This window comes from Lepus europaeus, chromosome 19 (assembly GCF_033115175.1).
Source record: "Lepus europaeus isolate LE1 chromosome 19, mLepTim1.pri, whole genome shotgun sequence".
Taxonomy (NCBI): Eukaryota; Metazoa; Chordata; class Mammalia; order Lagomorpha; family Leporidae; genus Lepus; species Lepus europaeus.
The window spans coordinates 10,261,490-10,286,159 of record NC_084845.1 but is presented as its reverse complement, the minus strand read 5'-3'; the positions used below and the strand labels follow the sequence as shown (position 1 = coordinate 10,286,159).

The following is a 24,670-nucleotide window of genomic DNA, read 5'->3' as shown; positions in this document are numbered from 1 at the left end:
AGAGGAGCAACCGGGACAGAATCCAGCGCCCCGACCGGGACTAGAACCCGGAGTACTGGTGCCGCAGGTGGAGGATTAGCCTAGGGAGCCGCGGTGCCGGCGATGGGAGCTCATTTTGCCCACTGCTTCCCTGCCTCTCAAACAGAACTACCCAGCCCGGTGTCTGCTGCCCGGACAGCACAGCTGCGAGGACCGGGCCCCGCTCGCGCTGAATGTGCCCCTGAAACAGAGGGCAGCAGTCCTCCGCCAACTGCCCCGGGCTGCTTCCCGGCCCTGGCTTTGTGCACGCCGCGGCCCCTGCCTGCTTGCCGGACACAGCTCAGCTCTCACTTGGAACTGGCAGAGCCTTGAGGGGCAGGGCTTGGAGATTGGAATGTTCCCCTCCCACCCACCTCCTAAATGAGGTGAAACCACGCTGGTGGCGCCCTCGGCGACTTCTGGAGGCCCTGGGGCAAAGGCGAGGCCCCTGGAGAGCGGCACACCTCCCGGGCATCCGGGCATCCAGGGCTCCAGCCCACGGCAGGAAGACCAGGCGGCAGGACAGGCTCCCTGGGCAGCGCTGTCAGATTGCCAGCTCCCTGCTCTCCCACACGGGCGGTGGGGCCAGGGAGAACAGGCAGAGCCCCTGCCCCCCCAGATCGCTGACGGAGGGGCCGTCTCCTCCTGGCGCCACAGGGGAGAGGAGACAGGCTGGGAGACTCCTGCGTGCCAAGGGGCAGGTGCTGCAAACCAAGTCATCTTTATTAAGCCCACCTCCTGTGTGCATGTGCACGTGCGCGTGTGTGTGCGTGTGTGTACGTGTGCACGTGCGCGTGTGTGTGCATGTGTGCACGTGTGCGTGCGCGTGCCCCGCACTCCTCAGGCCTGAGGCACCACCCCGTAGAGCTGGTGCGGAAGCAGCCTCTGCTTCTCGTTGCAACTGTAGATCCAGCGGGGGCGGACGAAGGCCAGGGACGGGTTGTCCATCAGGGCCTGCGGGGGGGAGGGGGGAGGAGTGGGGCTCCGGACAGGAGGGCTGCAGGGCGATGCGGCCCCCCTTGTCTGCCCCTCCAGGACTCACCTCCTCAAAACTGGGGTCCCACTCCTGTGCCGTGATCACGAACTGCACGCGATCGCTCATGTAGTCCTCCAGCTCCCTGGAGGGCAGGGGAGAGGCTGTGGGCGTGGCCGGGAGCCGCGGGCTCCTCCTCCCATCCCCTCTGCCCCTGCTGGCGGAGCCTGCGTTCTCCCATGGGCCAGTGCGGCCAGTCAATGACAGCGGCCCCTTCACAGGGAAGCGCCGCACGCAAGACTGTGCAGCCGTGGACAGCGCGGGCCCTGACTCCACGGCTCACGCCCGCTGTGGACTACGCCCCTCCCACCACGACCCTGCACCCTCCCACCCTGGAGACTGACCCGTTGAAGGCTGTGACGTATCGGATGAGCTTCCGCCGCTCGTCCCCAGGGAACTCCCCATACAGGAAGAAGTGTTTGCCCTGGAAGAAGTCTGGAGAGACCGAGGAAGAGGCAAGCGTGAGCCCCCCGCCCCGCCAGTTCCAAGGCAGCGGCCAGGAGCGAGAGAACGCTGGGGGCCCAAACGGGGCGGCAGGCAGCGGTTCCCAGCCCAACAGCGCCCCCCGGAGGCTGCTGGATTGCTTCTCTGCTTGGATGGAAGGCAGATCCCTGGGCCCCGGCTGGCGAGCCCAGACCACGGTGCACCCACCTCTGGGGCTCCGTCCTCCCTCCTTTCGCCCACCCCAGGGTGGCTTCCTCCCCCATTCGCGTGACTTCCCAGGCCACCGACTGATGCTACGTGGGGGCTCTGGAGGATCAGAGTACAGTCCCCCCTCACCCATGAGGAGCCAGCTGGCAAGTTTGCTCAGTGGCCTGGGCCTCCCCTCCACCCAGACCCTGCCTCTGGCTCCTGCCCCCGCCACACCCGTGGCCACTGTGTCCAGGATGATGGCTAATGTTAAAGTGAACAGGGATGCCCACCGAGGTTCCAATGGACAGCGGGGCCCGTGCCCCCCACCCCGACAGGTGCACCTGCCGGGGGTGGATGAAGCACCAGCCCAGGTGGCCACTCACCTAGGGGGACATGTCCAAGGGGTCACCCCGGCACTGGGCTTGGAGTGGAGGAGGCAGAGGGGGTGGGGACAAAAGGGGATGTCACGGGAAGCTGCAGGGACAGGGAAGAGGTCTGGAGGCAGCCGAGGAGGAAGAGGGAGCCAGCAGTGAAGTCAAGGCAAGGGCGGACGGAGGGAGCCCCACCTGGGAGCTCGGGAACCGGCAGGTCGGGCGGCTCCGGCTCCTCGTTGTCCGTGTTCTCGTCAGTGGAGCCCGCGTACGGGTCCTCGCCATTCTCGCCCTGGTCAGGGGGCCGTCTTTGGTCCTTCTGCTCCGCCACCCTGGGGAAGCCGAGGGGGTGTGGGTGAGCAGGTGGAGCAGATGCCCCCGCACCCCTGAAGCCCGGCCCTGACCCCAGCCCGGTCCTACCTCCTCAGCTCGTCCTCGGTGTCCCCAGAATCCTCGGCCCCATTGTCTTGTCCTGCGAGTGGAAGTCGGTAGTGCCAGGTGGCGCTGTGTCTTCTGGGAAGACTGGAACCCTCTCCCCGCCTTGCCGCCTGGCATCTGGTGATCCGCCACCCACCCCCCAGACCCCTCTCCCCTTACACACAGGAGTCTGGCTCTCCAGCCCTCCTCCCTCAGACCCAGGGGTCCAGGCCCCAGCCCTCCTCCCTCGGACTCTGACCTGACGGCTCCCCCTCAGTGTCTGTGTCGTCCTGGGGAGCTGGTGAGGCTGCTTTGGTCTCTTTGGGGGTTGGAGGCCTCTGGGGTGAGCTGGGTCCAGCTGCCTGAGGGGGCCTGGCTTTGGTCTGGGGACGCTGAGGAAGGAGGGGCAGTGTGGGTACGTGGGGCTGGAGCAGGGACTTGGGGCAACCAGGTAACTCCATGTCCCCCTCCCCTCTGGCAGGGCCTTGGTCAAACCTTCCGGGGAAGCCTGGGGGCTTCGTCCCCGCTGCCGCCGTGGTGAGAGCCGCCCTCATCCTCGCTGCTGGAGCTGGGGCCTGCCATGAGGTACCTGGGGGCGGGGGAGCAGGCCTCAGACGGCCGGGATGTGGAATCCTGGGGGAGGCCCGAGGCCGCTGGGGCGGCAGGAGCCCTGCATCCGCCAGACGCTCGGGGCCTCGTTCCTGGCCCGCCCGCTCCAGACCCCTGTCGGCCCAGCTGCCCATCCAGGCCCTGGGCGTCCTCCTCGCCTCCCTCCTCGTCCCATTTTAGAAAGGGAAACCAGGCGGAAATCACTTCCCCTCTGGGAGCCAAAGTCAGCTTCTTCCGAGAACTCCTGCCAGCAAAGACACTTCAAAGACCCACGCCCAACTCCTGGCTCAGGCAAAGGACCCTCGCGGCTCCCGCCTGTGGCAGTGTGCTGTTCTGCGTGTGACAAACATGGGGTCGTCCCTGACCCTCAGCGGCAACATTTCCAGCTCCACTTAGAGGTGAGGAAGCCGAGGCACTGAGAGCCGGGCAAAGCAGGTGGCAGAAGACAACAGGCGGACGGCTTCCTGGGTCACACATTAAGAGCCTGCCACAGGCCTGAGTGGTTTCCACGCTGGTGGCCACCGCGCAGGGAAGTCCTGCTCATTGCGACAAGTGGCTCCCAGGAACAGCTGACTGGACCCTTTTCTTCACGGTGCTTTGTATGCAAAGATTTTAGAAGTCTTAAGATTTATTTTCCTTTTATTTGAGAGAGGGAGGGATCTTCCATGTGCTGGTCAGCTCCCCAAATGCCCACCACAGCCAGGGTTGGTCCAGGTGCAAAGCCAGGGACCCAGAACTCAACCTGGGTCTCCTATGTCAATGGCAGGGGCCCAACGACTTGACCATCACCTGTGCTCCCAGGGTGCGTCAGCAGGAAGCCAGGACATGACCCGGGCACTTCGACATGGGGTGCAGCCATCAAACACATGTCCCTCAAAGTGTTCAAAAGCCCAATTCGTGACTGAGACAAGGGAGCCACCCACCGGAGCCACCCTGCGAGCGGCTGTTTTTCCTGAAATGTAAAGTGAGGGCGCTGTTTTGCAGAGGTTAAGACACTAGTGGGGCGCAATAGGGTAATCCTCTGCCTGCGGTGCCGGCATCCCATGTGGACAATGGTTCAAGTCCGGCTTCTTTTCTTCCAACCCAGCTCCCTGCTACGGCCTGGGAAAGCAGAAGATGGCCCAAGCGCTTGGGCCCTTACACCCATGTGGGAGGCCTGAAAGAAGTTCCTGGCTCCTGGCTTCGGATCAACTCAGCTCTGGCCGTTGCAGCCATTTGGGGAGTGAACCAGTGGATGGAAGACCTCTCTCTGTGTGTCTCTCTCTCTTACTATCTGTAACTCTACCTTTCAAATAAAGAAATAAAATCTTTAGTAAAAAAATAATAAAAAGACACTAGGTGGGACACCTGTGCCTCCTGTGATGCCAGCTCCCTGCAGCGTGCGCCCTGGGAGGCAGCAGGTGACGGCTCCAACACTTGGGTCCCTGCCACGCACCTGGGAGCCCTGGCTGGAGTTCGCCGCCCTGGGCTTTGGCCTGGCCCAGCCCAGAAATAAACAGTGGGATGGGAGCTCTCTGTCTCTGTCTCTCTCTGCTTCTCAAATAAAAACTCCCACGCATTCTGAGTGACGGCAACAGGCCCCAGCACCCCACCCTCCTGCGCGGCTCCTCCAGCCAGCACTGTGGCTCCCTTTGCCCTCGGTGACCGCCCCGCAGGTCGAGCTCCCCGGCCTCTGCCTGCCCTCTGCCTGTGTTCCCAGCTGACTCCCCCCCAGGTCCCGGCACTGCCCAGGAAGGGGAGGAGAGCACGTGTGCGCACACGGGGCCTCACCTCCGGGAGGGCAGCCGCCGCCGCATGCGGTGACAGTCCAGCACCCACTCTTTACGCACGATGCGGCCTCCGAGGCCCAGGACCTGGCTGTACTTGGGGGTGTTGGCAAAGGCACAGCTGCAGGGGCAGAGTGCAGGGTTAGGTGTGAGCCAAGGGGGAAAGGCGAGGGGGAGACGAGAGGCCGGGAGTGAGGGAGAAAGAGACAGTGAGAAATGTGGGCAACACAGAGACAGAGATGGGAAACCAAGGGAGAGATGCAGACATCAGAGACGGAAGCTACAGACGCACAGTGAGAGCGTGTGTGTGAGGCATAGGAGCAAGGGGGGGGGGGGGGGACGGGACATGGGCAGGAGGCGGCCCGGCCTACATGAGATGGGTGCTGTCCGGGGTCCAGTCTGGCCGGTACTTGGCCCCCAGCTCCAGGGCCTTGTCCCGCAGCTCCGAGCGGAAGGGGTTCTGGAAGCCACTCAGCACCACCACCACCCCTTGAAGGATCTTCCCCAGCTCCTGGGGGCCGGCTCGGGGGGCCCTGGGCTCGGCACCTTCACCTTCATCCCGTGGCTTCCCCACCACTGCCCCCTGTGCTGCGGCAGGGATGGGGGCTGCAGCCGGGGTACGGCTGGGAGCTGGCACTGTGGAAGCCAAAGAATCGAGATACAGTCAGCACCACTGGGCTAAACCTCCAGCCCCTCCTCCCTCAGACCCAGGGGTCCAGGCCCAGCCCCTCCTCCTTCAGACCCAGGGTCCAGGCCCCCAGCCCCTCCTCCCTCAGACCCAGGGTCCAGGCCCCCAGCCCCTCCTCCCTCAGACCCAGGGTCCAGGCCCCGCCCCTCCTCCTTCAGACCCAGGGTCCAGGCCCCCAGCCCCTCCTCCCTCAGACCCAGGGTCCAGGCCCCCAGCCCCTCCTCCCTCAGACCCAGGGTCCAGGCCCCCAGCCCTCCTCCCTCAGACCCGGGTCCAGGCCCCCAGCCCCTCCTCCCTCAGACCCAGGGTCCAGGCTCCCAGCCCCTCCTCCCTCAGACCCAGGGTCCAGGCCCCCAGCCCCTCCTCCCTCACACCCAGGGGTCCAGGCCCCGCCCCTCCTCCTTCAGACCCAGGGGTCCAGGCCCCAGCCCCTCCTCCCTCAGACCCAAGGGTCCAGGCCCCGCCCCTCCTCCTTCAGACCCAGGGGTCCAGGCCCCAGCCCCTCCTCCCTCAGACCCAGGGTCCAGGCCCCGCCCCTCCTCCCTCAGACCCAGGGTCCAGGCTCCCAGCCCCTCTGTCCTCAGACCCGGGTCCAGGCCCCGCCCCTCCTCCCTCAGACCCAGGCCCAGGCCCAGCCCTCCTCCCTCAGACCCAGGCCCAGCCCTCCTCCCTCAGACCCACGGGTCCAGGCCCAGCCCTCCTCCCTCAGACCCAGGGTCCAGGCCCAGCCCTCCTCCCTCAGACCCAGGGGTCCAGGCCCAGCCCTCCTCCCTCAGACCCAGGCCCAGGCCCAGCCCTCCTCCCTCAGACCCAGGCCCAGGCCCAGCCCCTCCTCCCTCAGACCCAGGCCCAGGCCCAAGCCCCTCCTCCCTCAGACCCAGGGCCCAGGCTCCCAGCCCCTCTGCCCTCACACCCGGGCCCAGGCCCCGCCCCTCCTCCCTCAGACCCGGGCCCAGGCCCCGCCCCTCCTCCCTCAGACCCAGGGTCCAGGCCCCCAGCCCTCCCCCCTCAGACCCAGGGGTCCAGGCCCAGCCCTCCTCCCTCAGACCCAGGCCCAGGCCCAGCCCTCCTCCCTCAGACCCAGGGGTCCAGGCCCCCAGCCCCTCCTCCCTCAGACCCAGGGGCCCAGGCCCCACCCCTCCTCCCTCAGACCCAGGGCCCAGGCTCCCAGCCCCTCCTCCCTCACACCCGGGCCCAGGCCCCGCCCCTCCTCCCTCAGACCCGGGCCCAGGCCCCGCCCCTCCTCCCTCAGACCCAGGCCCAGGCCCACCCATCTTCCCCGAGGACTAAGCGGGCCGAGGGGTCACTGTGCTCACATTTGGGTTTCTTGACAGCCGGGGCCGAGAGCTGGGCCGGCTGCTTGCTGGGGGCCTTCCGCTCCTCTTGACCCAAATCCAGCTTCCTCTTCCCTTTGGGAGACTCCTGAGGCTGTGGGGGCGAGGACGGGGTGAGGCCTCTGCTTCTTCCCTCCTCCACCCACCCAGGCCGACGCTCTCACCTTGGAGGCGCTGCCTACAGCCTTGGAGACGGGGGAGGCTGAGGCCGTGGCACTGGAGGCCTGGAGGGTGGCAGCTGCGTAGCTGGGGCCCGCCGGGTCCCTGGCTGTGGCTACAGAGGGAGAAGTGGGAGATCCAGGAGAGGCCTTCAACTGAGACCCCCGACCCCCAGCTCCCACCTGAGGGACCCAGCGGTGACCCAGGAGTCCCGACCCCCGGCCCTCCTCCCTCGGCACAGGGCTGCGCACTCACTGGGGGACGTCTTGTTGATCCGGTTGAAGAAGAGAGCCCCGGGTCTCAGGGCACTGGCGCCTTCGTCTTCCTCCTTCACGCGGAACTGGCCCAGCTTGGTCACTGTCCCCTTCTAAGGCCCCATGAGGTCAGTGCCACAGGGGGGCAGTTGGCGGGCGGGGTGAAGAGGCGGGGCCGAGGCTCTGGGGCTGTGGGGGGGCTTACCTGGGCCGGGGCCTCTGCTTCATCTTTGTCTGGGGGGCTGTGGAACCGCACAAAGCTCAGGCCGTAGGGGGTGTCCTGGCAGGGGGCAGTGGGAGTCAGGGCCTCCGGCCCAGGGGCCTGGGCACTGGCGGAAACCCCTTATGGCCCTTTCCCTCTTCGGGGCCACACGTGGAGGAGGGGCCCAACGCGACAGCAGCAGCACGAAGCTGTGACCAAAGCCAGGCCCGCGCCAAGCCCCCCACGTGCACCAGTCCCTGCAGCCCCGGCTGTAACACAAGCGGCCAGCTCCGAGTGAGCCCTGCCACCCCCACCCCACCCCCACCGGGCGCATCGCTGCATCACAGAACGCTGGATGCAGAGGGCCCGGCTCCCTCCGCTGGGGGCGCCATCACAAACCCGGAGCTCAAGCGCCCAGGGCTGAGCGTCCCTCACCTACAGCCACTCTGCTGCGATCAGGAGAGGCCCAGGAGGGCAATGCACTTGCCCGAGATCACAGACCTCGTGGCTTTAACTGCTAGGCCTGCTCTGCTGGACCACCCCCAAGTCCCCTCTGAGGCGCCGTGGTCCGCAGCACCTGTGCGTCCTCCGGACACTGAGCTTCCCGTCATGGAGAGCATCCAAACCCACGGCGGGGACGCAGGGCCCAGCCTCCCCCAAACCCCACGGGACCTCAGGGGCCCCTGCCAGGCCCCGCCCCGGGCACCTTGCTGTAGGGCTGGCTGCAGACGATCCTGACGCGGTCCCAGCGCTTCTGGGCTGCTGCCCGGACCAGCTTGTCAGGCCCGAACATGCGAACCCGGTTGGGGTTTGAGCCGCTGCGGCTCTCGGAAGGGGACATGAAAGACGACGTGACCAGAAGGACCTGGGTGGGAGACGGCACCGTGAACGGGAAGCAGGAATGGCCGGTCCAGGTGACTCCTCCAGGGGCTGGGGCCGGAGAATCCAGCTCCAGCTCCAATAACTCTGACTCTGGGCCTCCAGGGAGGGCTCCTGCTGTCCTCGCGATCTGAAAGCTCCCGTGGGGCCCCCACACGGGGCAGCACAGTGGCTCCAGGCCCTAAGGAACGCTCACTGCCCGGAACATCCCCAGTGACCAGCACAAGCCAACCCCTCTGGGACAGGTAGGGCTGAGTCCCCGGAAGAGCCCGGGGAGTTACTGGAGGCCACACCGGGAGAGCAGCCCCTGACGGGGCAGCATGGCACCCACTACTAAGCGATGGTCCCTCTGGGCAAGCTCAGCGCCACGCGATGGGCTGGGGCTGGGCAGGGACACTGCAGCTTCGCCCGCGGCGCCTCATCGGGCTCTGCCAACAGGGGGAGCCAGAGAGACAGGCAGTGAGGCGGCAGCAGCGGGACTTGCCGGTGCCCCTGGCCTCTTGCAGAACCTGTGAGCTTCAGCCCAGCTCGCTGCAGTTCCTTCCCCGGGCAGCAGGTGGACCCCGTCTGCCGTCTGGGGCCTCCCTGCGCCCTGAGTGTCAGCTCCACAGCCTCCTCCCACACCCCCAGCTTCTACCCCTCTAGCTGTCCTGAGACTCCAATCTCTTGTTCCCACAACCCTAGGGTGCTCCCTGCCCCTGTTTCTTCATCACCTGGGCCATCTTCTGCTGCTTTCCCAGGTGCATTAGCAGGGAGTTGGATGGGAGTGGAGCAGCCAGGACTTGAAGCTGCACTCACAGGGGACGCTGGCAATACAGGTAGAGGCGTAACTCACTGCACCACAGTGCCAGCCCCACTTTGGGGAATCTACTATGGGAATTCTTTGTACTACTTCTGCAATTTTTCTAAAGTAAATAGTCATTGATAATCTGATTTTATAAATTATATGGAAATAAATGCAAAGGATTCAAAATAGCCAAGAGAATCCTAAAGACTGGTGTTTGAATCCAACGCTAGGTAACTGCAGTATTTTCTTTAACTACTGAGACACCGTGGCATTATCACAAAACAGTATGCAAGGGGCCAGCACTGTGGCATAGCGGGTTAAAGCCCCGGCCTGTAGTGCCAGCATCCCATATGGGCACGGGTTCAAGTCCCAGCTGCTCCACTTCTGATCCAGATCTCTGGGAAAGTAGTAGAAGATGGCTCAAGTCCTTGGGCCCCTGCATCTGTGTGGGAGACCTGAAATAGGCTCCTGGCTCCTGGTTTTGAATCAGTTGAGCTCTGGCCGTTGTGGTCATTTGGGGAGTGAACCAGCAGATAGAAGACCTTTCTCTCCCTCTCTCTCTGGCTCTACCTCTCTCTGTAACTCTTTCAAATAAATAAAAAATCTTTAAAAAAAAAAAAAAAGTACACAAATGAACTAAGGCACATATCCAGCTGGTGTTGTGGCACAGCGGGATGCCGGCATCCCACGTTAGAACATCAGTTCAGGAGCCAGTGCTGTGGCGTAGCGGGTAAAGCCACGTCCTGCAGTGCTGGCATCGAATATGGGCACAGGTTCAAGTCCCAGTTGCTCCACTTCCAATCCAGCTCTCTGCTATGGCCCAAGGGCCAAGTCCTTGGACCCCTGCACCTAAATGGGAGACCCAGAAGAAGCTCCTGGCTCCGGACTGGCACAGCTCCAGCTGTTGCGGCCATTTGGGGAGTGAACCAGCAGATGGAGGACCTCTCTCTCGCTCTGCCTCTCCTTCTCTCTCTGTGTAAGTCTGACTTTCAAATAAATAAATCTTAAAAAAAAAAAAAAAGAATAGGGCCGGCGCCGTGGCTCAACAGGCTAATCCTCCGCCTTGCGGCGCCGGCACACCGGGTTCTAGTCCCGGTCGGGGCGCCAGATTCTGTCCCGGTTGCCCCTCTTCCAGGCCAGCTCTCTGCTGTGGCCCGGGAGTGCAGTGGAGGATGGCCCAAGTGCTTGGGCCCTGCACCCCATGGGAGACCAGGAGAAGCACTTGGCTTCTGCCATCGGATCAGCGCGGTGCGCCAGCCGCAGTGGCCATTGGAGGGTGAACCAAAGGAAGGAAGACCTTTCTCTCTGTCTCTCTCTCTCTCACTGCCCACTCTGCCTGTCAAAAATTAAAATTAATTAATTAATTAATTAAAAAAAAAAAGAATAGCAGTTCAAATCCAGCTGCTCTGCTTCCAATTCAGCTCCCTGGTAATGCACCTGGGAGGGCAGCAGCCGACGGCTCAGGTGCTTGGGCCCCTGTGGAATTCTTGGTTCCTGGCTCCTGGCTCTGGCTGGGCCCAGCCGGGGCTGTTGCAACCATCCGGGGAGTGAACCAGCAGGTCTCTCTCTCTGACTCTGTCTTAATAAACCTTCAAAATAAATTCACAGAGGAGCTGAAGGCATTCTTCCTGTTAACATTTTCCACATAACAGCGACTTGACAGGGGCCCCCAAACGATGAGGCGTCTTGGCCTCTCCCTGGGCTGGGAAGCAGTTTTGCTCCGAGACGGAGCTGGCAGCTGTCTGGTTGTTGATCTCCCTGCAGGCGGCGTCTCCCCCGCACACGGGCCATCGTCCGGGGGCGGTGATCAGGTGTGAGTCGCCTCCGCCCAGGTGTCCCCTGGCGGGCCTGCTTACCTCGTAGTCTTGCTCGCCGGCTCCTGCGGCCGAGCTGCCCACGAGCACCTCCACAAAGGCCGAGCCGTCGTTGCCGATGTCCACGCTGTGTATCTGCTCCTCCTTCTCAAACTGCAGCCGGGAGAAAGGCCGCGGTCAGTGCCTGCTCTGCCCTGGGACTCGCTCTGGACCCTGAGGGGTGACTGCCCTTGGGTTGCCAGGGCTGCAGGAAAGACCCCTGTGCCGGTGGGGCCAGGTCTGGGAGGGGCCACAGTGTCCCCTGCACACACAGGGCACGCACAGGGCAGGAGCTGGAACAGCTTCCCTGAGTGAATCTGTGCACCCCTAGCCCAGCATACCTGCTTCTCCAGCCTCTCCAGCCTCTGCCGGGGTCACTGATCCCACGCCACCAGGGGCATGGAGCCCACGGCACCAGGTCCTGACCCACCCCACCAGGTCCTGACCCACGCCACCAGGGGCACGGAGCCCACGCCACCAGGTCCTGAACCCACACCACCAGGTCCTGACCCACCCCACCAGGTCCTGACACACCCCACCAGGTCCTGATCCCACACCACCAGGTCCTGATCCCACACCACCAGGGCACGAATCCCACGCCACCAGGTCCTGACCCCACACCACCAGGTCCTGATCCCACAGCACCAGGTCACTGATCCCACACCACCAGGTCTTGATCCCACCCCACCAGGTCCTGATCCCACACCACCAGGTCCTGACCCACACCACCAGGTCCTGACCCACCCCACCAGGTCTTGATCCCATACCACCAGGTCCTGACCCACACCACCAGGGCACTGATCCCACACCACCAGGTCCACTGACTCTTAGGCACTGCTGCACGAAGCTACAGCTCGCTGGCATGCAGGAGGGAGACGCTGGACTTGGGTCACCATCAGTCCCATTTCCCAGCTGTGTGCCCGGGGTGACGGGCCCCTCTGAGCAGCAGGCTCCTCACGGTGACGGCCCTCCTCCCTCCTGCAGGGAGTCGAGGAGGCACGGACTGACCACCCTCCAAGGGCGCTGCTCCGTGGGGCAGGAGTGCAGTCGCCTCCAGTTCACATCCCAGGGAAGGCGGGCGGGGAGTGGGAAGGGGCTTCACCGCTGGCGAGGGCAAAGCCGGCTAGAAGGCACGTGGGCTCCCATCACCCAACGTCACCCCAGTGCCGCGCCACCGTAGGGGTGGTGCCCAGGAAAGGGCTGCCCACGGCTCAGCCCAGCTGGCTCCCGCGGCTCCCAGCTCAGCGTGCGGCTCCCTGGTGTGTGCCCAACACCGAGGACAGCGCCTGACCCTTGCCAACTCAGCCTTCAACCGCTGTCCTGTGGCCCTGAACAGTGGTTTCACTGCCGTGCTTGGGCCTCAGTTTCTCAGCCTGTGGAGTGGGGCCAGCGACGATGTGTGCTTCAGCCAGCGGCTGGGAGACACAGACAGGAACGCACACGGTGCCGGGCACAGGACGAACGCCCGACGGCATCAGCTGCAACCCCACCGTGACAGTGCCAACGGGCCCACCACGTCCATCCACCATGGGAGCAAACGCCACCTGAGCAGGCTCACCAGATGAAAAACCAAGGCCTGGCCGGCGCCGTGGCTCAACAGGCTAATCCTCCACCTAGCGGCGCCGGCACACCAGGTTCTAGTCCCGGTTGGGGCGCCGGATTCTGTCCCGGTTGCTCCTCTTCCAGGCCAGCTCTCTGCTGTGGCCCGGGAGGGCAGTGGAGGATGGCCCAAGTGCTTGGGCCCTGCACCCCACGGGAGACCAGGATATGCACCTGGCTCCTGCCTTCGGATCAGCACGGTGCGCCGGCCACAGTGCGCCAGCCGCAGTGGCCATTGGAGGGTGAACCAATGGCAAAGGAAGACCTTTCTCTCTGTCTCTCTCTCTCACTGTCCACTCTGCCTGTCAAAAAAAAACCACCAAGGCCTGGGTGAGGCTGAGCCCCTTGGGGGGGCTAGGGCAGAATCCGCTTCCTGCCTCTTCCTGCAGCCAGCGTCACCTGCACCCCTTGGCCTGAGAGCCCTCCCCCACCCTGCCACCTCTGCTCCCGTCATCCCCACTCTTGCTCTAGCCCCGGCCCTCCTGCCTCCCTCTACCCTCCTGGGGATGCCGGGACGGCGCGGGGCTCACTGGTGCTGGGATGGCATGGCGTCACCCTCCAGCCACCTTCCTCATGCCGGCAACCCCCTCGGGCCATCAAAGACCATGGACATCTTCTGTAGGTCTGCCGCTCTTGGCGAAGCGCTTCCTGGCCAGGCCTGACTGGACACCCACAGCAGGCCAGAGCAAGGCTCTGCTGCCACCTGCTTTACGGGGGGGAGCTGCGCTCAGACAGCCTGGTGGACACCTGCACGCGGCCGCGGCCAACGGCCAGCACGGCCACCCCCCGACCGCCCACTCGAGGCACTGTGCCATGCAAACACTCGCCCCTTCCCTCCCACCCAGGGTAACGCCCAGCACCCCCTCTTCCCTGACACAGAGCACATGGGAGACCCGGAAGAAGCTCCTGGCTCCTGGCTCTGGATCGGCGCAGCTCCAGCCACTGTGGCCAACTGGGGAGTGAACCAGCGGATGGAAGACCTCTCTTGCTTTCTCTGTCTCTCCTTCTCTCTCTGTGTAACTCTGACTTTCAAATAAATAAATATTTAAAAAAATTTTTTTCAAAAATGCATACACAGGGCAGCGTTTAGCCTAACAGTTAAGATACCGCTTCAGGCCGGCGCCGCGGCTCACTAGGTTAATCCTCCGCCTTGCGGCGCCGGCACACTGGGTTCTAGTCCTGGTCGGGGTGCTGGATTCTGTCCCGGTTGCCCCTCTTCCAGGCCAGCTCTCTGCTGTGGCCAGGGAGTACAGTGGAGGATGGCCCAAGTGCTTGGGCCCTGCACCCCACGGGAGACCAGGAGAAGCACCTGGCTCCTGCCTTCGGATCAGCGCGGTGCGCCGGCCACAGCGCGCCGGCCACAGCGCGCCGGCCGCAGCGGCCATTGGAGGGTGAACCAACGGCAAAGGAAGACCTTTCTCTCTGTCTCTCTCTCTCTCATTATCCACTCTGCCTGTCAAAAAATAAAAAAATAAATAAATAAAGGTACAAATATCAAGATGATAAAAAGAGAAATATATCTAAAAAAAAAAAAAAAAAAAAAAAGATACCACTTCAGGAACCTGCACCCTGCACGGAGGACCTGAGCTCCATCCCCAGCTCTGGCTCCTGATCCCAGCTTCCCGCTAATACACAGACCCGAGCTGGCAGCAGGGATGGCGCGAGCACTTGGGTTCTCGCCACGCACTGGGACACCTGCACTGGGTTCGCAGCTCCCAACTTCCGTCCTGCCTTGCACCGGCGGTTGTGAACACTTAGGGGGTGAACCAGGAGATGGGAGCTCTTCCTCGTCCTCTCAAATAAAACACATTTCAGGCGGCCGGCACTGTGGCGGAGTGGGCTAAGTAGTAGTATCCCAGCTGCTCCTCTTCCAATCCAGCCACCTGCTAATGCACCTGGGAAAGCAGTGGTGATGACCCAAGTGCTTGGGCCCCTGCACCCACGTGAGAGACCTGGAAGAAGCTCCTGGTTCTGGGCTTCAGATCGCATCAGCCCAGCTCTGGCCGTGTGACCATCTGGGGAGTGAACCAGCAGACGGAAGACCTTTCTCTCTCTCTCTCTCTCTCTCTCTGTAACTCTGCCTCTCAAATAAATAAATAAAATATTTTTTTAAAAGTACGTTTCAAGCAAATGTTTCTACATGGAAACAACCCAGATGTCCACCACCTTATTAATGGATCAACACTGCAAGACGTGTTCTCAAAAGAATGAAGTGCTGATCCACATCGCGCCATGGGAGAACCCTGAAACACCACGCCGGAGCCAGATACGAGACCAAAGAGATGTTGATAGGAAAAGTTCAGAATAGGCAAATTTATGCAGACAGAAAATAGATCGGTGAGTGCCAAGGGCAACGGGGGGGGGGGGGGCAGGAAGTGACTACTTCACGGTTATGTGGCTTCTTTTGGGGGAGATGAAAACATTCGGCATCAGAGTAAACAGTCCCAGGACATCGTCAGTCTACTAAAAACCACTGGGCTGTGCGCTTGAAATGGTTATGACGGTGACTTCAGTCTCAAAGAAGCGACCTCCTGCTGAGGGTCAGTGCCAGGAGCTGGCAGTCACCCATGTGCCGCTGCGGGAGCGCAACCTGCCCACGGGAGACACAGTCCTGAGACGGAACACACGGTGGGAACACAGGCGGCCGCACGGTTCCTGAGGAATGTCCCCACATCCGGGAAACGCCTCGTCACACACCACATAAAACAGGGGAGAACTTTATGGGGTGACCACAGATCTCCCCAGTGCCCTGCCACAGAACAGGGTGAATATGAGGCTTCTTATAAAAAAGGGTTTGTGGAAGGCAGTGGATCAGCGGATGGAGGATGTCTCTCGGTCTCCGTCTCTCTCTGTAACTAACGCTGCCTTTTTTTTTTTATTCAAAGATTTTTTTATTTTTTTGAGAGGTAGGGTTACAGAGAGAGGGACAGAGAGAGATGTCTTCCATCCAATGGTTCACTCCCCAAATGGCTGCAACAGCCAGAGCTGGGCCAATCCGAAGCCAGGAGCTTCTTCCAGGTCTCCCACGCAGGTGCAGGGACCCAAGGACTTGGGCCATCCTCTACTGCTTTCCCAGGCCATAGCAGAGAGCTCGATCGGAAGTGGAGCAGCCAGGACTTGAACCAGCGCCCATATGGGATACCGGTGCCACAGGCAGAGGCTTAACCTACTGCACCACAGCACTGGCCCCCAACAAAATAAATTTTTAAAAACGCAGATAAAAGGCCAGCACCGTAGCTTAACAGGCTAATCCTCCGCCTTGCGGCGCCAGCACACCAGGTTCTTGTCTCAGTCGGGGCGCCGGATTCTATCCCGGTTGCCCCTCTTCCAGGCCAGCTCTCTGCTGTGGCCCGGGAAGGCAGTGGAGGATGGCCCAAGTGCTTGGGCCCTGCACCCCATGGGAGACCAGGAGAAGCACCTGGCTCCTGGCTTCGGATCAGCACGATGCGCCGGCTGCAGCGGCCATTGGAGGGTGAACCAACGGCAAAGGAAGACCTTTCTCTCTGTCTCTCTCTCTCTCACTATCCACCCTGCCTGTCAAAAAAAAAAAAAAAAAAAAAAAAAAAAAAACGCAGATAAATAATAAGAGGGGAGGAAGAGTAGATATATGTGTGGGTATGTGCACAAGGATCCAGGAAGGCCACACAAAATACTGCCAACAATGGCGGCCCCAGGGGAGACCAGGGAGCAGAGCGGGGAGAGAAAGCAGGGTGCCACGGGAGGGATTTTGTTTCCAGTAAATACCCTCTTGTACCTTTTGCATTCTAGCCATTTGAACAGTAAACTTAACGGAAAACCATGCATGGATACCCCCACCAACGGGTGAAGCTAACCCACGTAATGCAGGGCAGGAGAAACCAGACACAGAAGGGAACACAGCACACGATTCCACGGGCATGAAATTCAAAACCTGAGCCAGCGTTTTTGGTGCAGAGGGCGAAGCCACTGCCTGCGATGCTGGCACCAACTACTGGGGCATAGGTTTGCGTCCCGGCTGCTCCACTTCCGATCCAGCTCCCTGGAATGGCCTGGGACAGCAGCAGCAGATGGCCCAAGTGCTTGGACCCCTGCCACTCACATGAGAGACCCGGATGGAGTTTTGGGCCTCTGGCTCCTGCCTGGCCCAGCCCCAGTCATTGCAGCAGATGGTTCACTCCCCAAATGGCCACGCGGCTGGGGCTGTGCCAGGCCAAAGCCAGGAGCCCAGAGCTTCCTCTGGGTCTCCCATGTCAGTGCAGGGGCCCAAGCACCCGGGTCCTCCTCTGCTGCTTTCCCAGGTCACAGGGAGCTGGATCACAGGTGGAGGAACCAGAACTCAAACAAGCGCCCATATGGGACACTGGCATTGCAGCCACCACACCAGCACAGCAAGAAAGAGGGAGGGAGGGAGAGAGGGAGAGAAGGAGGGAGAAAGAGAGAGAGTGAGCTTCCATTCCCTGGTTCACTCCCCAGTTGGCCACATGGCTGGAGCTGTGCCGATCTGGAGCCAGGAGTCAGGAGCTTCTTCCAGGTCTCCCACGCGGGTGCAGGGGCCCAAGGACCTGGGCCATCTTCTACTGCTTTCTCAGGCCATAGCAGGGAGCTGGATGGGAAGTGGAGCAACCAAGACTCAAACCAGTGCCCACATGGGATGCTGGCATTGTAGCCACAACGCCAGCCTCCCAGAAAATAAACAGCAAAATCAAAAAAGAGACGTGTGCCACCTCGCTGTCGAATGTGTCTTCCAAAGAACACGTGTCCAGTGATACGCAGGAGTCGCCTCCGGACGGTGCCCCAGCCAGTCCCACCGGGCCAGGAGTGGCTGACAAAGAGGTTGGAAGTCCCTGCCTGGGAGCAGGTGAGGGGTTGGCAACACAGCCTCCTGTGGCTGCCACAAACAAGGTGTGTGGGACCGTCACGAGCAGAGGGCGGCGGTCCGGGTTGCAACATCCAGGAGTTGCACAACACGGTTTGGAGAAAAGGACGGGGAGTAGAAAACTCACAGCGGAGTCTCCGGGGTGGCTTATCAGTCACTAGGGGAGGACCAAAGCCAGCCCGTGGTGAACTCAGACTCACCCCAGGGGCTGGCCAACGCCAGACGGGACCAGGTTTTTCCGAAGGTCTCCGGTGTGAACAAGTGAACAGCCCAATAACAAGAACAGGACTCCCTCCCCTTACACAAACAGCCACGTGTTGACAAAGCAGGTCCGCAGACATTATGTCACCGACTGTCACAACAACGCTCCGCTCGCATGCCATTATTCCGGGTGCACACATGAGAACACAGGCTCCAGAGATGGAGGCCTTCCGCCCGAGGCCACAGCGTGCGTAAGAGGGAGAGCTCAGGATCCGAGCCCGGGTCCCCGCGCTACGCCGTCAGCAGCCCGGATCTCCCACAGTTCACAAGACTGGCTCTCGGGCCAGCTGCACGACGTCCCTGGGCCTCGGTACCCACACCTGTGAAATGGGGACGATAACAGACCCTAGGTCCTGGGGTTTCTTATGCAATGAGCTAAGCCACGTGATGGCACAGAGCAGGGACTGGCAGCTTGTAGCCCTGAGTGATGCTGGCTCTCACCACTTTTCTTAGAGGAGGGATTCAGGAGACGTTTAAACTTCCGAAACCAGTCAGAAAATCCGGTAGGTGTGCCCTCAGCTGCTTTTTAACTCCCAAGACTTCGTGACCCAAAACTTCTTCTGAACGATCGAGCAAGACGGAGACCAAGAACACGGTCCGTGTCCAACAGAACCACGGGAGCCTTGTGCCCCGCCCCGAGACCCCTCCACAAATACAACTGTATTCAGAACCAAGGGACGCAATTCAAGATCCAGGGCGCCAGTGTGTGCACGCCGGGCCCACCCGCAAAGCGACCGGAAACACCAACCCGAGGCCTGGCCCGGTCCCTCAGCCGCGGTGACAAGCGTCCCTACAGGCCTCGAGCTGGCCAAAGCGCAGGGGCTTGGGGCCCCCCTCCCTCCCTTCGCCCCCACGGGAATCCTGCAAGCGCCTCAGGCCACACCACCCTTCCCGTGGGCGCCCTCTCCCCCACAAGGGCCCCCGGGGATCGCACTGCCCATCTTCCAGGCAAGCAAGCTGAGGCCCCGCTGGGCGGGCGGCTGGACCCGACGGCCCGGGGCCCACAGCAGAGGCGGCGGCGTCACCTGCAGGACCACGGAGATGGTCTTCTCCCCCGCCTTGGCGGCCCGCCATTTCCGGTAAGTGTCGGCTTTGAGGAGGTTTTCCGCGCAGTGAGTCTGGAGGCGAGAGCGGGGAGCGGGGTCAGGGAGCGCACGGGCCCCCCCACGCCCACTGCGGCCCCAGGTCCCCGCGCCCGCAGGTGCACGAGTGGGCTCTCCGAGGAGGCCCCGATTCTCCCTGATCCCACCCCTCTCCACAGTTCGCCTTCAGCCTCCTGGAAAAACCCAATCTTAGATTTCCGTGAAGTTCCCTCTCGCCCCTCAAAAGTTCTCACAGCGCCCCCTCCCCCCCCAGTTCCCTGCTCCCCTCCCCCGCCCCACGCCAGTCCCTCACCGAGTCCTGGCTGCTACAGGACACGACATGACGGAGGCGGATCTCCGGCATGTCAACGGCGCGGGCTCAGCCTGGCCGAAAGGGTGAAGCCAGTCCGCGTTCGGGGGGCGTGAAGGGGCGCTCCCTGCGCGGGCTGAAGTGCGCACGCGCGCGAGGCTCGGGCCTTTCAAACCGCGGCGCGCGGGCGCTCGCGTCGACACCGCGCATGCCCAGTTGCACCGTTGCGCCGCGTCACCTAGCAACGAGCTATCCCTCGGGCCCCACCCCTCTCTAGTCCCGCCTCCTGATGACGTAGACGCTCGGCTTCCTGAGCGCCTAGCAACAGGAGCGGCCTCTGGGATTGGTGCCTAGGAGACCTTCGCGCTTTTCATTGGACGGGGCCGTCAGCGCCCAACCTGAAGCTTAGACGGCCGAGGGCCCGAGTGGATATTTGCAAGGAACCTGGGTCCTAAAGCAATGGCGTCGCCTCCACTGGTTCCTGCGGCCGCCCTCGCCGCGCACACACAGTCTCAGCTCCAAACCGCGTACACAGCTGCTCGCACGCAAGTTTGCAACACGTGGCCCGTGGGCATCTGCCTCCTACCACGCCCGCCTCTGACAGGCACCTCTCTGTTCGGGCCCCTGGAGACCCAGGGGCACAGCCCTGGGCGGGGTCAGAGCTGGACACAAACCAAACACAACAGAGGGAGTGTGTGCCAAGCACGTGAAAGAGAGAAGACAAGGGAGACAGGGCGCCTGGCCCCCGCAGGACGAGCCTGGACACGCCGGGCGCGCCCCAGGTCGGGCCCCACCCACGCTGGACGCCTCCTTGGGGAGAGGAGAGGAGACCCAATCTCTGCAGCCGCTTTAGTTTCACGGGGTAATTAAGTGACCCCACCGAACTATGGGCGGTGCGGAGGTGAGAAGGCAGGGCACTGGGTCCTGGCGGGAGAAGGGGCTGCGAGCCCGGAGTCCCTGGGTCCCGCGGAGGAGGGCGCTGGGGACAAGATGTCCAGGTCTCTGGCTCCGCCTCCCCAACCTGGAGGCTGCAGAGGCCGGCCCTGGGTTCTGACCTCAGCTGTCTCACCCCAGGGTGAAGGTGGGTCCGGATCCGCCCCTCTTCAGCTTCCTATAAGGGCAGGGGACCCGGGACCTCAGGTTCACACACCATGAGGCCGTCCACAAGACCGGGGCACTTCCTGCTGGCCCTCACGTTGCTCTGCACCCTCCCAGGGCTGGGTAAGTGGCCAGGGACCTGGGCTCCTTCCACCAGGCCCTCCAGGGAGGAACCTGAGGGTTCCCAACCGTGGAGAAGGCATGGGCTACAGGAGGTCCTGACCGGTTCCCCGGGAGAGGGGGCTTGGCGGACTCGAATCCCCTGTCTCCCAGGTAGGGCCCCCTAAAGAAAACATCCGAGTCCCCGGGAATTTCAAATCAACAGGGAGATTCCCCCTGGACTCCCAGCTCAGCGCCCCAGCCCTCTCCTCCCTTCCACACGGGAAGCTGGGCCAGGCGGCCGGCTGCCTCCTCACCCTCCCTCCCTGACCTGGAATGCAGACCCTAACCTCAAGCGCCTGCCTGTCAGAGCGCCCATTGTCTCCAGGGACCTACAGGGAGGCAGTCGCACACCCAAGCCCCAGCTGGATCTGAGGTCTCACAAAAGCCCATAGAATCCTTGACCTTGACTGCTCCCTGCCTCCAAGCTTTCTCAGAAGGACCCTGGCGTCCAAGGTCCCCAGCCTTGTAATTAGGTAACCAGGCTCCGGGGCAGAGTCGCATCCCGCCCCTGACAGCAGCTGGGCGGGCATGGCCACCTGTGTCCCTGGACCCACACCCTGCCCGTGAAAACACCAGGGGACGCGGGCCCCTCCCCACCCCGCCGCCCCGGGATGCCAACATCCGAGCCGAAGGCCACCGCACCCCTGACGGCAGCCCCCCGCCCTCCCCCCTGCAGGGCGCCCCCTAACCTGTGAGGTGTGCAAGGGATCCGGGCCCACGTGCAGCGGGAGAATGAAGACGTGCGAGGCCGGCAAGGACGCCTGCGTGGTCCTGGTGGGCGAGTCCAGCACAAGTAGGCGGGGGCGTGATGTCCGAGGGGCGGGGCGGTGGGCAGGCGATGCCACTTCGCGTGGGCGGAGGGGGAGGATGGAGTGGTGGGCTGGGAACCGGTGCGGTCGGGGGTTCGGAGAATGGGTCTGTCTGCGGCAGGAGGAGATGGGGGTGTGGGATGAGGCGAGGAAGGCGAAGCCGGGTGGGCTGGCGCGGGAGCAGGTGCGTGAAGGGGCAGAGGCCGCTGCGGGGGAGTGGGGGCTGAGGCAGGAAAGGGGCCCGCCCCGACGGCGAGGGAAGAGGACCACGGAGTTTACCCGTGGGTGGGGGGAGGGCGGGGCCGAAACGGACGAGGCCCTGGCAGACCTGAGGGAGGACAGGCACGCATGACGAGAGGGCGCGGTGACGGGCGCGGGGCCCCCGCGTGGAGGGGCGAAGGCAGTGCGTGAGCGCGAGTGGGGAGAGGGGCCTGCGGGGCCCCGCGTGGAGGGAGGGCCTGGCGGGCAAGGGTCGCGGGGCGAGGGGAGATGCAGAACCCTTTGAACGGGCTGGGAGAGACCACCACGTGACCCCCTCCCACCGGAGGAGGTAGAGTGGCCGTGGAGGACGCGCGCGCGAGTGGCCGGGGCAGCATCCCGGGGTCGGGGGGAGGAGACCACGGGCAGGTGCGTGGGGGTGGGGGGCAGGTAAAGTGGGGAGACTGGACGAGACCACTTCACAGATGTGGGGGTGGCCTGGAAAAGACCACTCTGCACGGGGCAGGGAGAGGAGGGTGGATGGGGCCGCGTCGGGCGGGCACTCGACGGGGAAAAGCCCGCTAGGGTTTAGGCCCACCAAGGTTGGGTTTAACCGGATGAGTCACTGCAGACCCCTGGCCAGGCAGAGAGGCGGGGCGTCCGGCTCTAGGGGCAGGGGGAGAGAGCACCCCAGGAAGCTGCGGGGTTGGGGAGTGCGGGGCGGCCGATGCCACCGCTGTCCCCTCCCGTCCCCGCGCCCCGCAGAGGGCAGCCAGTCGGTCAGCACCCTCAAGGCCTGCATCAAGTTCAGCGACTGCTACTCGGGCTTCGTGTCCACCACCATGAGCCGTGACGACTACATGGTCTCCAATGCGCACTGCTGCCAGACCGACGGCTGCAACCAAGGCTCCGTGCCCCGTAAGTGCGGCGGCGCCCAAGCGCACGCGTGCAGCGTCCGTCGTCCGCAGGGTGGCCTGGGGGCTGCGGGGGCGGCCCACACGCCCCGCACCCACCTTACACGGCGTCCTGGCTGCTCAGCCCCGCAGAACAACCGAACCGAGAATGGCCGCATGTGCCCGTCTTGCATAGCGCCCTTCCAGGAGACGTGCCCGGGCACCCGGGGCGTCCGCTGTGTCGGCCAGGAGACCCACTGCATCTACTTCGCCGGCAACGTGCAGGCTGGTGAGGCGCCGCTGGCTCCCTGGAGGCGGGGGCGTGAGCTCCGGGGAGGGGAGAACCTGACCTCTCCCCCAAATCCCCCTCCCAGGTATCTTCAACACCAAATTTGCCACGCGGGGCTGTGCCACAGAGAGCGCCTGCCACACGAAGGCCGGCGCCGAGGTGCCCTCGGCCTCGTATCTCTACTTCCTGCGGAGAGCCGACTGCCTGCCAGCCCCCTGGCCTCCCGGCAGGGCCGAGTGAAGAACCCAGGTGTCCGTGCGTCCTCAGCCGGCAGCTCCCCGTGTGCCTATAAAGGAGACAGGTTAATAGAGCGAGCCCGAGTCTTTTGCTGCGATACGTGTTGGGGAAGTGGGGTGCAGAAGTTTCGGGTCTCACCCCTCTTTGCGAACCACCCCCGCTTTCCAGGAAGAGAGGGAATGGCTCTGCCCTTTAAGAGCTTGCTCCTCACCAGACCCTGGTGCTAAGCGTTGTCCTTGCTGTCCCCTCGTTTTGTGGTCACCACTGTGAAGTTGTTGTCACCACCCCCATTCTACAGATGGACAAACTGAGGCAGACTGTGGGTGTCACCTGCCTTGGGCCAAATAGCTGGAAGCGGCAGGGGCTTCCATGATCACCCCTCCGGGTTAACCCCTCCCTACCCCCACCCCACGCACCTCTTTTTGTCCGAAATACGTGGGTCTTGATAGTTGGGTCACTCGGTAGGGTTGCTGTCAGTCAGATGGAAGAAGACAGGGCTGAGCAGTCTGGCTGACAGCTGCCACTCACAGAGTGCGGTGAGCGGGCAGGTGCCATCAGTCCAGACTGACTGATTATTACAGTGACCAAGCCCCTGCTCTCGGGTTGAAGGCAGTGAGGTTACAGGCGTCAGCTAACGCTCCAGGAATGCTGTGTGACAAACCATCCCAGAACTGAGATTCCGAGCGGCCGGCGGTGTTCTTCTTCCTGAGGGTCTGTGGCTGGCTGGTTTGGCTTTGGCTTGGGAGGAGGGCTCCTGTCTCCCCCCTGGGCCTCTAGCATCCTCTGGGACCAGTGGGTCCCTGGCAGATGTTCTCACGTCAGATCCCAGCAGCCCAAAGTCAGGTGTATCTGAGGCTGTGGCCGAGGAAATGAGTCCTAGGGCCAAACCCAACGTGAACGGAGCTGGGACGTGGATTCCCTTCCCCGGCGGGAGGCGGACGGGTGGGTTTTTACTTTTGCCTCCGCTCCGTGTCTGTTCAAGTCAAGGGCAGCTACCACCTTGAGTGTGGCCAGTTTCTTTGCTACGGGAAAGCGCCCGGGAAAGTCTCCCAAGGTGACTAGACGCTGGGACCCAGAAACGACTTAATATTCACAGCTCCCGCGGCCCCACCCAGCCACACGGGAGCCGGAAGGGCAGTGCCGCCCCGCGTCGGAGGTCAGAGACCCTGCCACTGCGGCCCCTTGGCAGAGGCTGCTCTTCGGCCGATTTCCTGCGCGGTGGCAGTCTGAGGTTGAGGGTGGGGTGTCACGGGGAGGTTATGAAGCTACACACTGCCAGCCCTTGGGATTCTAACCCTCGGGCCCTGCTGCTGGGGAGAAGGAGACCACAGCGGAGAGAAAGGGAACTGAGTCCGTCTCCATTATCTCCTCTGCTCCGTGACAAAACTGAGCGGTTTGGAACAATCGTCTTTATTTAATGCATGAGTCCGTGGGTCTGCAGCCTGGTCGGGGATGAGCTGGGTGGCTCTGTCCCAGGGTTGGCCGGTGACAGGTGGGTGTCAAGGGTAACTGGGCCACGTGTCTTATTACCATGCAGCAGGTTAGTCTGGGCTTCTTGATGTGTAGGGTCCCAGGGGCAGCAAGAGAGGAGGGCCCGGCGCTGGCACTGTGGCACAGCGGGTTCAGTTGCCGCCTGCCGTGCTGGCACGCTGTATGATCGCTGGTTCGAGTCCCAGCTGTTCGGCTTCCCGTACAGCTCCCTGCTAGTGCGCCTGGGAAAGCAGTGGAGGACGGCCTGAGTATTTGGCCCCTACCACCCACGTGGGAGACCCGGATGGAGCTCCAGGCTCCTGGCTTCTGCCTGGCGCAGCCTCAGCTTTTGCAGCCATTTGGAGGTGAACCAGCGGATGGAAGGTTCCTCCATTTTTCTCCCT

At 62.9% G+C, this 24,670-nt stretch overlaps 2 protein-coding genes across 3 annotated transcripts; one reads left to right on the top strand and one right to left on the bottom strand.

The window, feature by feature from the left end:
* Positions 1-723: 723 nt before the first annotated feature.
* XRCC1 (X-ray repair cross complementing 1) lies at positions 724-19,271 on the bottom strand. The gene is made up of 17 exons (XM_062176898.1): positions 19,114-19,271; positions 18,744-18,836; positions 11,007-11,117; positions 8,191-8,349; positions 7,488-7,562; positions 7,284-7,395; positions 7,034-7,143; positions 6,852-6,963; positions 5,219-5,483; positions 4,852-4,968; positions 2,968-3,061; positions 2,732-2,864; positions 2,476-2,527; positions 2,251-2,387; positions 1,396-1,486; positions 1,061-1,136; positions 724-972 (listed from the first exon to the last, which is right to left on the bottom strand). Exons 1-17 carry the CDS (start codon positions 19,162-19,164, stop codon positions 859-861), a joined length of 1,902 nt encoding a protein of 633 aa, XP_062032882.1. The 5' UTR covers positions 19,165-19,271; the 3' UTR covers positions 724-858.
* A 419-nt stretch (positions 19,272-19,690) lies between these two features.
* PINLYP (phospholipase A2 inhibitor and LY6/PLAUR domain containing) lies at positions 19,691-22,855 on the top strand. 2 transcript variants are annotated; one of them, XM_062177309.1, is made up of 6 exons: positions 19,691-19,972; positions 20,185-20,331; positions 21,047-21,163; positions 22,143-22,295; positions 22,416-22,559; positions 22,645-22,855. In XM_062177309.1, the coding sequence occupies exons 2-6, from the start codon at positions 20,262-20,264 to the stop codon at positions 22,797-22,799; spliced, it is 639 nt and encodes a 212-aa protein (XP_062033293.1). In that variant the 5' UTR covers positions 19,691-19,972; positions 20,185-20,261; the 3' UTR covers positions 22,800-22,855. The 2 variants fall into 2 exon arrangements, with proteins under 2 accessions (XP_062033293.1, XP_062033292.1); XM_062177308.1 differs by having other exon boundaries at positions 19,691-20,011.
* Positions 22,856-24,670: the final 1,815 nt, after the last annotated feature.